Source organism: Syngnathoides biaculeatus, chromosome 3 (assembly GCF_019802595.1).
Source record: "Syngnathoides biaculeatus isolate LvHL_M chromosome 3, ASM1980259v1, whole genome shotgun sequence".
In the NCBI taxonomy this organism is placed as follows: domain Eukaryota; kingdom Metazoa; phylum Chordata; class Actinopteri; order Syngnathiformes; family Syngnathidae; genus Syngnathoides; species Syngnathoides biaculeatus.
Window position 1 is genome coordinate 12,968,104 of NC_084642.1, and position 15,700 is coordinate 12,983,803.

The window sequence follows — 15,700 nt, forward strand, 5'->3', positions numbered from 1 at the left end:
GAGAAATTACGGTATTTTTGGAGTGTGTGTTGGTGGGGGGTTGGGGTCAACAAGAACATGCAAACACCACAAAGGAAGGCCAGCGCTGAGGTCTGTGAGGAACATTTTCTAACTTGCACTCTTGCAAACCTTACATATTTAATCTAGAACTATACTCAGGTTTCACATTAAACCAAACGTGATCTGAATGAACGAACTTCAAATTTTGACGTGTGCTCACTGGCTTTTCAATGTTTATCATTGCGATGGGGCTGCGATTGACGCACACGTTGTTACGTCTCTGCGCTGTTTCCAGGTGTCCGTTTGGACAGGGTTCGCGGTGGAAGGCAGAAGTACAAACGCCGGATAGATGCAGACAACAGTCCTTACCTGAACCCTCAGCTGGCTCTGCCCGCCAAGAAGCCATGTAAGAGTGCACACAGACACACACAAATGTTTGCAGGTATTGGTTGAGGGTTGACTTCAAAGAGTGCGAATCTTAACACCTCCAGGAGTCAACTATCTCTTCACTAATATTGCAAGATTGTGCGCCTGCTGTGTTCATGCAAACAACAGTTGGACCATTAAAAACAAAGCTACACACTCGTATACGTATACACACACACACACACACATAAATGAGCGCAGGATGGTGAGAAGCCCATCTGTTTGGGGCTCAGTTTATTTCCTCGTCTCTACTGCTACCAGTTTAGGGTCATAACATTTTATACGTGTCATATTTTACCCTAAAGATATTCATTTAGCGCTGGCCGGATTTGCAGTTTTTTTTACTGTCAAGTCCATTCCTAGCCAAAACATGATGATTGCAAAATGAACAAGAGCAAGAAGAAGTGAGAGTGAAGGATGGGAGGTGAAGCTAAATATTGGGCTTTCTCACACATCGAGAAGAGGAGGATGAGGAGGAGGAGGAGGAAGCAAGTTAGGTAGGGAGTGACCAGCCAGAATTTTAATCCGGATTAAATACAATCTGGCAACCACATCAAACTAGAGTTAGCTCTCTAGCTAACCGTCTGGTCTCTCTCTCTCTCTCTCTCTCTCTCTCTCTCTCTCTCTCTCTCTCACTCTCTCACACACACGCACACACAAACGCTGTGCAGATTGAGCTCGCTGTGTTTAGCGGCTTGCTCCCTAAAGCCCATTTTGCTTAAAGCCGGAGCATATTCTGATTTAGTCCAATATGATGAATGGCTGCATGACAGTTGAGCACAACTCCCGCACCACTAATCATTGGAATGACGGGATCATGGAATTGTGGCCACGTTATTGTTTGCGCACAAAAATATGGAGCTATACATTTTGCGAAATTGTTCTATTTTTCCCAAAATAAGAAAATGAATCAAATTAACTACAATTTTTTCTTTGGACACTTTTGAAGTGAAGTCTCAACCAACTAAAGTCTCATTGTTTATTAGAAAATGAGTATTTGAACACGCTGCTATATTCCAAGTTCTACCACTTAGAAATCATGGAGGGGTCTGAAATTTTCATCGTAGGAACACGTCCACTGTGAAAGACATAATCTAAAAAGAAAAATCCAGAAATCACAATCTTTGATTTTTTTTTTTAGCGATTTATTTGTGTGATACAGCTGCAAATAAGTATTTGAACACCTGAGAAAACCAATGTTAATATTTGGGACAGTAGTGTCTGATTCATCTGATTCAGCATAATACATGGAGTGGAGTTGGACATTTAAAGGCGGACTAACAGGTCTTTGAAGGTCAGAATTGACCCCTCAGTGGATATTGCGCAATCCGCGTCACTGACCAATCAGAGGCCAGAGATCTGCATAAACCACGCCCCTTTTTGGACCCGCAGTTCCCTCAGACAACGTTGCATGGCCCAGTATAGCTTTTGTTAGCGTTTGGGTTCTTTAACAGTAGATATGGTTGAGAGGTGTAGTCACGGATTTTGTAATAGTGACGAAAGGCTAGTTGGAGTTCGATTCGTACCCTTTCCAAAACCGAAGACCCAGTAGGAAAAATGCCTTCGATGGATCAAACTTTGTGGAAGACCGCATCATCAAATAAATCCATCTAATATCAACCGGAACAGATATGTTTGCACGAAGGTATGCCTTATATTTGATTTTCAATACATGTCTCGTATAAATGAATTCAAAGTTCTTCGCTAGCATAACATTGCTACGTGTGAACGATTGACATGCTTATTCTTTGTTGAGAGATATTTAGCGATGATCCGACTGCACAAACGTGTCGCTTTGTTGCCGGCTCGCGGCCGAAGCTTAACCAGACTGTTTGCACGAAGATATGCCCTATATTTGATTTTCAATACACGTCTCGTATAAATGAATGAGACGTTGTCCGCTAGCATAACATTGCTACGTGTGAATGATTGAATGAAATCAGAAGCATGGCGTCTCTCAGTTAAGAATGTATTGTATTGTATTGTATTTGCCATTTTTACGAATTGTTTGTCTTACGTCAGCGCACGTGGCGTGACGTCACTTCAGGAGGCGTGGTTAAGTGCCCTGTACGGAGGGGTCAATTCTAGCTGATAGACAGGTGTTCAAATACTTATTTGCAGCTGTATCACACAAATAAATCGTTAGAAAATCATTAATTGTGATTTCTGGATGTTTCTTTTTAGATTCTCTCTCACAGTAGACATGCATCTACGATGAAAATTTCAGACCCCTCCATGATTTCGAAGTGGGAAAACTTGCAATATAGCAGGCTTTTCAAATACTTATTTTCTTCACTGTAGTCATAAAAGTTGTGTATATATAGTGATAACCCCATCAGTCTAAAGTTAAAAGACAATAAATACTACATGTATGAGGATATGAAACCTTTAATTTTCTCTCTCACACACTAAAAATACTTGCCCTGTATAACTCGAGCTCTAGTATACGATATATATGCGTACATAATCTTTGTGGCCTGGCTGCTTTTGGGCAAAACCGCAGCATCCATATTGATTACGTGCAAATAGGACAATAGCTCAGTATTTGAAAATGGACTCCCATTGATTCTAATTAGGAAAACATTAAATGTGATTTAGCGACAGATACAGCTGTGCGAGCGGCTGCGCAGATCCCTCCGCGTATCTGCTTTTTCGGCCCACGCTCGACGCCAGAACAATTGCGTGGGTACGAAACGATATTTATAAACCGTTTGTAAAACTCATCATCTTGTGCTTATTTGTTTTAACTCCTCTTAGCTCTCCTACCCTCCGTTGTTATTCTCGTGCTTGATTAGTCAGTGGATTAATTTGGGCGCAGGATATCAGTGTGTTGCTAATGGGCCATAGAGATCTCATCACCACATGTCACTATTACCGGCTGAGCCTGTTTGGCTTTTACTATTATCTCCTCCTCGCATGTGTATTGATGAGCTTCTTTGAGGTGGGGAAACGAGAGGCAAGGCATTTGGAGCCTCCCTGAAATAATCATGCCCTTTTTACGGGATGATTGATAACACGGATTTAAACTATATAGTCGTTGCACAAATGGTGGTCGAGCAAAAATGGCTGCAATGTTGCTTTTGAATGAAAGCGGGCAATAATACTGGGTCCCACCCTGTCTAGAAAAATAAAAATATTGGATTACTCATTGCATAAGATACTTTTGTGAAGTGTGTCGTTAATCATTATGTCAATAATTGATGGTCCTCAGGGTTTTAAAGAAACCATTTTTTTTTTGGAGGGGGGGGTTGTTAAGAAACCATTTTTTTTTTATTTTTTGGTTTTTTCATTTTTTAAAAATCCATCTCTAACCTAAAAGAGCAGTGGGTTACTTATTCTTTGATCCAGCACTCCAAGAGTCCTAACAGACAACAATCAAGGAAATTACACTTCTTTTTGTTTATGGTTAAGTTATATGATAACTTTACTAATTTATAATCTCGTCCCAAAAATTTAACTGCTAATTTTGACCGATGAGTTATCCTCTCTTGATACCAAATTATGGCTTCAGATTAAAACACTTGAATATTTTGATATACTGAAGCATATAATGCGTGAAAATCATGATGTCCCAAAAATGGGACACTGCCCACAAATGGGTGAAATAATGTATTAATACTTTTATTGTAGATTTAAAAAAATGACTTAGACTATTTGTAAACTAAACTGACATAAGCACATGACCTCATTTACTTTGCCCTTGAGCACAAAGGTTGGCCCACCACCCCTGCTGTAAAATGTACTGGAATAAACTAAATCACAAGGTATAAAACAAGAGTGTTGTATTTTCTTTTTCTGCCGTTGCTCCTTACATTACATATCTTCTCCATTAAGTTCACATGATTGCAACTCATTAGTGTATTTTACACTGTCTATAAAAATGACTTGAGCAAATAATGAGTGTTTTGCTTGAACATTTCATGGCTAATCAGACGCTCTTGCAATCGTAGGCGCCATCATTGTGATTTGCATGCATGTGGGATTTTGTGTTTGAATGATGCACTATGGAAATGTCCAATGATCATGTCGTACCTTTGTAATAAACAGCTTACTCTGGTGCAAAAAAAGAAAAGCAAAAAACAAAACCAAGATATTCACTCTCTCTCTGTCTTTGTGTCTCTTCTCCTCGTCTGGTGGTCATGTCAGTTGCCTTTGGCTGCCTTGCAGATAACAAAATCGTCTCTCACCTACTGGTGGCCGAGCCAGAGAAGATCTACGCCATGCCTGACCCGACAGTACCAGACAGCGACATCAAGGCCCTGACTACGCTGTGCGACCTGGCCGACAGAGAGCTGGTGGTCAACATCGGCTGGGCCAAGCACATCCCGGGTAGGGGAAACCTGATAACACTTAAACCTGCATACTGATGTGCTTACACTTATGTGCTGTCCTCACGACACGTTACTATGTGAAGGTAGACAGCCGGCGAACTTATACAGAAACTCCGTACTCAAGGCGTTCTTTTCCTGCTTTTTGGAGGTCTCGTGGTAAATGAATTAACACATTTGTAACTGAAAATACAGAAAAATATACATTACACTGTGCACTGTGTGCCATAGTGCAAAGTAGAGGTAGCTAGCTTATTTAAGCTAAACATAACAATCGCTGCATCAACGATTACTCGTTTACATCGAGCTCTCAAATAAAACACAATTGTGACCTCAACCTAATGTCTGTGAACATACAATACTTACAAAGATGAAAGTTTCCCAAGGTTCAAACGTTTAGAACACATCCAACGTAGTTATGTGTTGCCTTCAGACTTAATGTCCGCCATGGTCATATTCTCACCTGAGACATGTCCAAGATCCTCTATAACGTACATAGTACTCACTCTGCATAGAAACTGAATGAACCTCACAGAGCAAGAGGTGTCATTCTGACGCTTTTTCTTTTGAAACATTTTAATACACCCCATCATGAAATAAACACATTTTTAACAAATGTATTTATCATACGAAATGTACAAATCTTTCAACGAAAGACATTACAATTTACAACGTGACCTTTCACCCTAATATCCTCACCCAGACAGTTTGGACTCTCAACACGTCCAAGTGGCCAACCAAATGCTCTTACAACATAGACACAGGCAAGGAAATGATTCATTTCAACCAATGAATTAATTCACCTTGAGTGTGTGAAGCTGTGGGACCACTTCATGAAGTACACCCACACAAATTTTCAGTCTAATGTATTTTCCGGGCGACACCTCTCAGGAGGAGGTTTTTTTCCATACAGGAGCCAGGCCAGACTATACGCCGCAGATATGTACCGTATGTACTGGTATGTTTTGAAATTAGATCTTCTCACAGAAAGAATTGTTAAATGTTTATTTACCTACCTTGGTTCCAAACAGTGACTGTAACACAGCAGTGAAAGGGCTCAAACATAACAGAAAAGTTGATTTTTTTAGTCACCCTCCTCCTGTTCACCGAAATCACCAAAGTCGTGTTCAGTATCAGAGTTGAAATGCCTCACACACCATTTCAGTTTCTCCGTCGCGCACAATGTCATTTTGATCTGGAATTACCAGTGACATTCTGCTGTTCTCCTCAAGTACCAGTCCAGCCTTTTAATCTGTTGGTTACAGTACATTCTTTTATGCAGCTCCACATGTTTAAAATCTGCTGGCAGACCTCAGAAAAGGAAGACCAATGCAGACGGCAAATTTTTGGGAAAGATTAAAAATTAATTACATTCAAAATATATATTTTGAGTTTGGCGGCAGAGTAACTCAGCTGGAAAGCGTTGGCCTCGCTGTTCTGAAATCCCGGGTTCAATCCCGGACCGCCTTGTGTGGAATTTGCACGTTCTCTCCATGCCTGCGTGAGTTTTCTCCGGGTACTCCGGTTTCCTTCCACATTCCAAAAAAAAGCGACATTAACTGGACACTCTAAATAGCCCCTCGGTGTGATTGTGAGTGCGGCTGTTTGTCGTGATATGCCCTGCGATTGCCTGGCAACCAGTTCAGGGTGTACCCCGCCTCCTGCCCGTTGACAGCTGGGATAGGTTCCAGCACTCCCCGCGAGCTTCGTGAGGATAACCGGCTAAGAAAATGGATGGATGGATGGATGGATGGATGGATGGATGGATGGATGATGGATGGATGGATGGACATGGGTCAGATGTGTGTAGGTAGGTAGGTCGACTCCATCTTTTCAGCAACTTTGGGGCAAGAGGTGTGTTACGCCCCAAACCGGGAGCCACTCAAGTCTTTCATAAAGTTTATCCATTCATCCGTTTTCTTAGCTGCTTATCCTCACGAGGGTCGCGGGAGTGCCGGAGCCTATCCCAGCTGTCAACAGGCAGGAGGTGCGGTACACCCTGACCTGGTTTGCCAGCCAATCGTAGGGTACATGGAGACAAACAGCCGCACTCAAAATCGCACCTATGGGACAATTTAGAGTGTCCAATTAATGTTGCATGTTTTTGGGATGTGGGAGGTAACCGAAGTGCCCGGAGAAAACCCACGCAGGCACGGGAAGAACGTGCAAACTTCACACAGGCGGGGCCGGGATTCAACCCAGGACCTCAGAAATGTGAGGCCAACGCTTTACCAGCTAATCCACCGTGCCGCCTCATAAAGTTTAGTTTCATCCATTTTTCAATGTGCGGTTGTTTAATGTGGCAACAATAGTAATATCCATCCATGATTCGAACCGCTTATCCTCACGAGGGTCGTGGGAGTGCTGGAGCCTGTCCCAGCTATCTTGCAGGAGGCGGGTATACCTGCGCGTGCATTTCAAAATAATTTTACATCTGGAAGAAGATGTAAATGCTGATGTTGATATTTTTGAAAATGTAATCTATTCTATGTCATATACTGTATAAATTCACATGCATATTTGTGGAAATACAGTGACTAGCAGTAGTAAAAGAGAGAGAATAATGATGTTTTGTGACAGCAGTAAGGGTGGAAGATGTGTACCTCAGATGAGCACAGATAAGTGCTATTGTTAGTATAAATGTTGTTAGAATAGAAAAATAAAGAAGTCAATGACTGTTCAAACGCCATACTGCACATACCACAGATCAGAAAAAATGCTAAACTGTCTAAATCAATTATATGCAGTCAATGGGCTTCCCTAGGAGGCTCTTGGAACGCTCTGCATTGTTTTTATCAATAAATGTGAAAATTGAAAAAAAAAATGAATAGAGGAAGGGAGACAGAGATGGGGCTCTATTGATTTGTGTGCAGACAGTGAGCACACATGCAGCTCATTGATCCACAAGCCAGGTTTAGCCCATTTCAAAGTTGTTGTTTTTTTTTTTTTTTTTGTTCCTTTTTAAAAACATATGATTTTCATTCTTTTCCCAGCAACTCGTGTCCCGTCGGCTTCCCCTGTTGCCTTTTTTTTGCTTTGACCTCTCCTTTTACAAGATGAAGCCGAGTTAACCTGGTTACCCACCGGCTCGTGCGTGCGTGTCTGCGCACGCCAGCGGCGCGACGATTGCTCAGCGGTGGAGAGAAGATGGCGTGATTAGACGAGCGAGAAAGGCAATCCGCAGCTCTGTGTACAACACTCAACAGTGATCTAATACTCGCTTCTAAAGTGATCTAGTGTTGAGCGAAAAAAATTGTCAAAGTGAAATGGAGGACTTCGATATTTGTTATCCCCCTTCACGTAAGATAAGAGGGTTAACAGGTTAACTATTCTTTTCTTTTCAATTGTATAAATGCTACTGCATTCTTTCCCTGCGCGTGTGTTCATGTCAGATTTTCTCGTGAGCGCGCTTGCACATACACCGCGTGCACGCACATCTTTCCTCGCTATGCTACAGTAATTTTTTAATCAAATTGATGGAGAGAGACAAAAAGAGAGGGGAAAAAAAGACACGGGGAGAGTGAGGAGAGGTGAAGCCAATTTATGCTTCATGATATGGTTGCGCTGCGCTGCTTACGCACGCCCGCGCGCGCACGCACAAAAGCTGGGAACAGTGGTAACAACGTGTCAAGGCGAGCGCCAAGCAGCTAATTTGAAGTCATTAGATGTCTGCCGTACTGGCAACAATTTGTTACGCTCACACTTGCACAAATGCCCGCACACAACAACACGACACACGCGCACGCTGTGTTAAGAGCCGTCTGCAGATAGCGAGGAGGCTAAATTGTAAACTAATTTAAACATCACTCAGCGTTAGAGAGGCTGCCTGCAAGACAGGCCCCTGGATAACAAGGCCGAGCCGTGTGTGTACACACGTGCGTGTGTGTTTATGTGCGCCGCGAGTCATGTTTGACACACAGGCTCGTCCAACCTGGTGACAACGCGCACGCACGCTTGCACGCACACATCACTTTGATTGCTTCTTTTATTCCAAGGCTTGGCTTGTATGCCTGCGCACATTTCCATACTGATATGGCCTATATGCAAACATTTGATATGTCATTAGAGGACGAAAATGAGGTTTCAGCTAGTGGGTGTCTCTTGATATCCCACAAAGAATATTAAAGCACACGCAAGTGCACGAGAGAATGAGAAGAGAAACGTGATGGGAAATAGGAAAAAAAAAATGTAAACGGCAAACGTCATTGAGGATTTACATACGCGCATATGCAGCCAGGTAGGATCACATTACCGGACTAACGCTCACAGCTATGCATATGAGCATATACTGTATTTCCTGACATATTTGCTGGGAGTGTGTGTTTACGCCGCTTCAGAGATTGCCAGGCACGTTTTATTGTAAGGCTTTTAGAAGAGAGGAGCATCTTTAATACAATCACACAATAACGATAATGATTGCAACAGGGCAGAGTGTACCCTGCCTCCTTCCCAAAGTTAGCAGGTTTAGGCTTCAGCACTTATGAGTATAAGCAGCTCAGGAAATGGATGGATGGATGGATGGATGACGAATAGTGACGAAAATTGTTACGTACTATCTGGGAGAAACCCTGTATGTCCAAATATGGTCAATTCCTGATTTTTCTTTTCACAAAACTACAATGTTGGTCTGTCCCCACGTTGTCTGTTATTTGTACACATTTGTAACCAGTGGACCTTTCTGACTGCCCCTTAGCTACAGTTTCTATCTCCCACAATCTTCTAAAATGGCGACTGAACAGAACAGTCTTGAAGCAGATTCTCTTTCGCGTGTTCCCGAGAAGATTGCAGTATGATTTTTGCCAAATGCACCAGACTTGTCCAAGACGGTTCTACAGAGAGGTCTCAACTACGTCACCCAAGGATATGTACACGGAATTAAGATTTTGGAGGGAGCAGGACGCAATGTCAGACAGAGCTGCAGCGAAACGTTGGCGATCGATGCCAAAAAGTTTGACGCCTCACAAACTTCATATCAACCGGGGCCCTTGTAACGTAGCCGGATATCTTTCATCAGAATTGCACGTTCCCCAAGCGCATCTGAGGACCATTTTGTTCGTACCATTAACTTTTCCAACCGCACGGGACCGATAACCAGCATTGCTTGTGGGACAACATTGCGTCAGGGGCGTGTCAAGCCAGGGGTTAAGACAATGCGGCTATCTGATTGGCTATTATTGTACGAGTGATTGACATGTCGCAAAGGTCCATTCCAAGTGTTGAAAATAGCTTGAGAACAAATCTGTTAACTCTCATGGTCACTTGAATGTCTGAGAAATGTCATAAAACTCAGTCCCTCCTTCAAGCCGTGGACCCATGTGGCTTTATGTCATGGGGCAGGATGTGGGATGCACCCTGAAGTGGTTGCCAAACAATCGCAGGGCACATGGAGACAGACAACAGTCACACTCACAATCACACTTTGGGACAATTTAAAGTCTCCAACGAATGCATGTTTTTGGAATGTGGGAGGAAACTGGAGTGCCTGGAGAAAACCCACACAGGCACGGGGAGAGCATGCAAACTCCACACAGGCGGAGCCGGGATCGAACCCAGGTCCCAAGAACTGTGAGGCCAAGGCTTTACCAGTTGCACCACCGTGCTACCCACAGTGCTATGGCGAAGGAAATTTCATCCACCTTGTGAAACCTCCTGTTATTTTTCATTGAGAAGAAGAAAAGGAAGCATCCACAGTATCTGAGGCGTGGCGTTTATTCATGTGCGCAGCGCTGATTAATTAGAGGCAGAAGCCACTACTTGAGGAAATACGGTACGCGGAAATATCATCAGTGTTATTATTCCCAGGGCGTGGAAGTCCCGTGGTGTCCAATAATATGGATTAGCCCATAGAAGAGCTCATTTTAATAGCTCTCCAGGAGACGGCCGCGGTTACGTATTAGGCCGCGTGTCACAGTCAAGTGTGCGTGTGAATGGAGGAGGAATGAGGAGCAGTCAGGTGAGAGAGTGAGAGAGAGAAAGCCCGGCAAATATTTAAACAGGAGCCAATGAGGGTGTGAATGAAAAGAAAGGGCCATTTGTCTGCCCGGAGAATTGCTCTTTTCATCCACTGTCTCTCCCTCGCTACAAAATCGCTAAATGACAAGCAGCCAGTCATGCTGCTCGCTCTTATCTAGACGTGGCCACACAAAAGGCCGAGACAGGCGGGAAAGGCGAGCTCTCAACTTGACGAAGGAGCAAGGAAATGAACAAATGAACCAATCAGCCAACAAGAAGCTCCGGCGCAGTATTTTACTAAAAACCTGAGGCCTTCAACGTAAGTGCTCCCCCCCCCTCCCCTTTATTCCAAAAAAGAAATGACACCCGCCCCCAATTCCTTGCATCACTATCTGCTGATACTTCTTTGCCCTCGTCCCCCATCCCCCCCTTTCATTCCATTTCAATTTTGACACTCTGGATAAGTGGACGGTAGTGCGTCGGCTGTGATTCATTTTGATTGAGCTGTAAAAACCGATGAAGGGAAAGCAGAGGGGATTCATTCTTTCAACCGGCCGGCTGGCCGGCATGAAGATTTGAGAACTCTAAACTTTAAAGTGAGTGCCTCACTTCCCTCGACTATCTTTCATTTCATCTTAACTAATTATTGATCATTGCCAAGTTTGTCAATCGCACACGGCAGTATTCATATCTACAAGGTTATCTTTCGTTGACGCAGTGGCGGCTTAGTGGATTCTAGGTGGTGGATTTTGCGAGCAATTTTAGCTTTAGTTTGAGGGGAGGTTTGTGTAGAATGAGTTCTAGAGGCTGGAGAAGTATTTTAGCATGTCTCGCTATCATCTCGTGAGTTCCATGTCTCTAGGCTGCATTACTTTGTGAAGCAATTTGGCTCTCAGTTTTGTTCATTGCTTAAAAACAGCAATTGAGTTTTGACTGAGCAATGGACAAATATCGACACACTCTCCTTCTCCACGATATCCTTTCTTTGTATACAGCGAGAGAAATACACTTCTTTAAAAATTTTGACTTTTTTTTTTTGGTACTACAATAAAAAATGTGGCATCTCAAAACATGGTTTCCCGATAAGAACACCAGGAGGTCGGAGTTTTTCCGTTGCAGTCTGTCGATATGAGTGCAAGGGTCAATTGTCAGATACATAGCTGTGAGCTGCCATTTGTAGCAAGTATCCAGTATTTTAGGTCATATCACATTAAATTCACCTCTAGAGTTTTGGACAAGAGTTGGGGTACACCCTGGACTTTTCGACAGTCCACAGTTGGGCTCCAAATGACAAATCAAAAAATATATGTAGAAAAGCCCACAGTTTGAATGTTTCTTTCAGAATGGACCTTTCCGATGACAATCTTAAGCATTTGTTGATATTGTTCACATTTAGTTGTACGAACGCTCTTCCACAAGCCTTAATCCATCATAAACAGACTATAAAATTAATCAACCGGGCCCCTTATAACCTAGCAGGATATGTTTTATCAGAATTGCACGTTCCCCAAGCGCATCTGAGGACCCTTTTCTTCGTAACATTAACTTTTCCAAGCGCACGCTACTGACAAGCAGCATTGCTTGTGGGACAACATGGCGGCAGGGGCATGTCAAGACAATACGGCTATTGATATATATCTGATTGGCTATTATTATACGAGTGATTGATTGGTCCGAAAGGTCCATTATGCCATGTTTTTTTGGTTAACAAAAATCTATATCGAAATAATACAGTATATTGTATGTGGAGCCTCAAACATGACACAAGGTTGCAGATTTTCCATTGGTGCACATCGTTAGATGTGCGATGCTTAATCACTTGGTGAGCAACAAAAGTCACCAACTTTATTTTTTTTTCTGCAGTAGCAGCTTTAACAGCAACTAAATGCAAAGGTTAATTTCGTTTCCCCCTTGTCATCTCTTCCACAAGCCTTAAGCCATGGTGGACACTTCGTCAACGGTGTTTTAGGCTTTGGAAAATGAATCAACTGGGCCCCTTGTAACCTAGCAGGATATCTTTTATCAGAATTGCACGTTCCCAAGTGCATCTGAGGACCCTTTTCTTCGTAACCTTAACTTTTCCAAGCGCACGCTACTGACGACCAGCACTGCTTGTGGGACAATACGGCGAGAGGGGCGTGTCAAGCCAGGGCTTAAGACAATGCGGCTATCTGATTGGCTATTATTGTGATTGTCAGGTCGGAAAGGTCCATGGTATGTATTTTTTCATAGAAGTCATTCATTAGTCGTAAAACAGATTTGCATCATTTGCCACCATAATGCGTCTGTACAATCTATTCGTTTAGTGTATTTTGTTGTATGGCTGTGGTCATGCACAATATGCCTCTTAAAAAGTAGATGAAAAAGGGAGAAAGGGGAATTGCAAATAAAAGTAGACACTCATAGTGTACGAATGCGTGTATGATTGAATGGAGCGATGTAAAGTGTGGCATGTGAGAGGTGAATGAAAAATGTGTGTGGTGGGGGTGGTGGGGTCACGTACATTATCTCCGATAGCCCCAAAGAGCCTTCGACCGCACCCCATTCCGACCTAATGGCTAAGTAGCTAACCCTTCAAACTCTCAAGTGACCTTCCTCGCGCACTAATTCTCCCACCCTAATCTGACCTTTCACCCTCTGGCCACTGTGGCGTTTTCAATAACAAGCCAAACTCACTGCTCATTTTCTAACCCTTTCTGATGCAATAAATCCTGGCGTCTGTGGATTTGTGTATGGAACCCCTTCCCATTAAGGTGGATTTCCGTTATGTCAAGGTTACATCCTTTTAGCCTCACTTGCTTGCAACCGATGTATTGGTTATCCGGTCAATCAGTCAAGTGACTCCACAGCCAGTCAGTCAGACTCACACACACACACACACACACTCACACACACACACACACACACACACACACTCAGCAAATATTGATTCATAGAAGTGTCTTGCTCCTTTTAACAAATCAAATGTTGAGTCCCAGCAGACACACAGCACAGATATTCTCATCCTTGACTACACTCGACTGTGACACTTCAGCCCTCTAAATTAACGCTGACACGTATTATGACTCTTCATTGCGTGAATATGCGTTGTTGTGATGTTGCTTCTCAGTCTTCCTCGTGAAGTCTGATGATGTCATCAATCATCCAGTCAACTCAATTGATGAGCAGGGTAAAGGTGGACAACAAAAACACATTTATACGTGGGATCATTATGAAATTTACTAAGGAACCTTAAAGTGCATGCACGTTAAAGGTCAAGTGTCGTCCCTATAAACATTCTAAAATTGATATTGAAATGAAAAATACATATAACATTATTCACTTCAATGTCTATATGGAAAAATAAATATGAGCAGAGAGTGGCGGAAATCTCATTCGACATCCAAGTGGTTGCCATATTGGCTGGATTTCCTGCCCGTGACGTCACCCCAGACATTCGCCATTGAAAACACACTGTGGCCCCCGACTGTGGCAGACGAACACGCCTCTTCTGACACAGAAGCTCTTTTTGAAAAAGAAAACATCACACAACTGAGTGAAGTTACCGGGGCAATACTATCCTATTGTTTCAAGCCATATTTAGATGATATGCAGATCACGGCCAAACGACCTCACCGCCCGATCCACCTTCGCGCAGCAGTGATAAAAATGCCGTCTGCGAGCGATGCCGCTGCGGCCAATCCGCCTCCCCGTCCGATCCACTTCCACGTTGGAGATGAGCCACCGCGGCCCGGCGCCGCGACAAGCCACCCCGGCTGACAAGGCTCGTCCTTGTCGACAAGGCCAGTGGCAATTCAAAGTTCTGCGGAGGCCGTCCTTCTGCGGCTGCTGCAGGGAGGCCTTCCGATACTGACACATTTAGCACCCCTGATTTACGGATTACACCCCCCCCAACTATTGTTTTTTTTAGTAGCTGTAAATACATCTACCTATAATATGAAACCCAAGAAGCTCTCGTCCTTTGCACCTGTGCAATCCGTTTTTCACGACGAACCGGATCTTTTGAAAAAGTATGAAGAGCGACTCCGTCCTCCCGAGTGTTCGAGCAATGTCCAGCAATGCAACAAGTCGGCATTTTGGCTAACATGAAGGAACAACGAGCTATCTTCCCGCAGATAAAACTAATAGAAAGAAACGAGCCCGATTGAGCGCGCTGCTGCCTCCAACATCACTTCCTGCTTCTTCTCGAAAACAAATCCCTCGAGAGGATTTTCATGGCGGGAGTTACAAAAAGCCATATCCGTCATAATCATGTTTTGTGGTGAAAAAACGGCTGGGTCCATACCGGCTGCCGTTTTTTTGTTAATAACATACTAAAAATCATCCATTACATGACAGTTGACCTTTAAGTAAAAAGTAAACTTTCTTAACAGTCATGTGTAGCAAGAGGCTAAGCACTGTGTAATAAAGCAAAAATTTAATCAAAGGCTTTGCATGTACAAATATGAAAAAGGCAACTGACTGAATTTGAGTCTAGTTGTTATACTTTTTCGCGATTGGAAGCCAAGTGTAAAAATAAAACAAATTCTAAGGAAATAAATATCCTGTCACGGTTCTTCTGCTGGCCACCTGGTGTTCCACCGGCAGCCTGTAGTGGTCTCACGGTGGATAAAGTTCAGGTCCGAACACCCTTAGAAGCGTGGGAAGAGCAACCATATGCCCCCATTCCATTGACATCCAATATTACAAAATGAGTGACATTTTCAAACTTGAATGCAGTAAAGTTATTGTATCCAAATTATATGACCAGGTTAAGAAAGGCGAGGACACAACCAATAATAAACATGGACGAGGGGACATACATTATACTTGATAATGAAATTACTATCCGGTACTTCATTATTATTTTTCCTCACGTCTGCCTCTGTGGTCCAACCTGCATTTACGCACATTCCGTCTGTGAGCGTCCGGTGCTGTGGTCTCAGTGGCGTTACGTCTCTGCAATAAAACGTCAGGTGTGTACACAACACGCACGTACTATAAAGTCAGTGGCA

At 43.2% G+C, this 15,700-nt stretch overlaps 1 protein-coding gene across 10 annotated transcripts in view; it reads left to right on the forward strand.

Annotated features, from left to right (window-relative positions):
• The window catches only part of esrrga (estrogen-related receptor gamma a), a 254,158-nt gene that overhangs the window by 215,898 nt on the left and 22,560 nt on the right, over nt 1–15,700 (forward strand). For 8 of the 10 annotated variants that reach the window (XM_061814383.1, XM_061814385.1, XM_061814382.1 and 5 more), the window contains 2 exons: nt 296–406; nt 4,573–4,755. In XM_061814383.1, the coding sequence (XP_061670367.1) occupies nt 296–406; nt 4,573–4,755 (294 nt within the window). The remainder of the gene's footprint in view (nt 1–295; nt 407–4,572; nt 4,756–15,700) is intronic. The other 2 variants (XM_061814389.1, XM_061814390.1) reach the window with 1 other exon arrangement.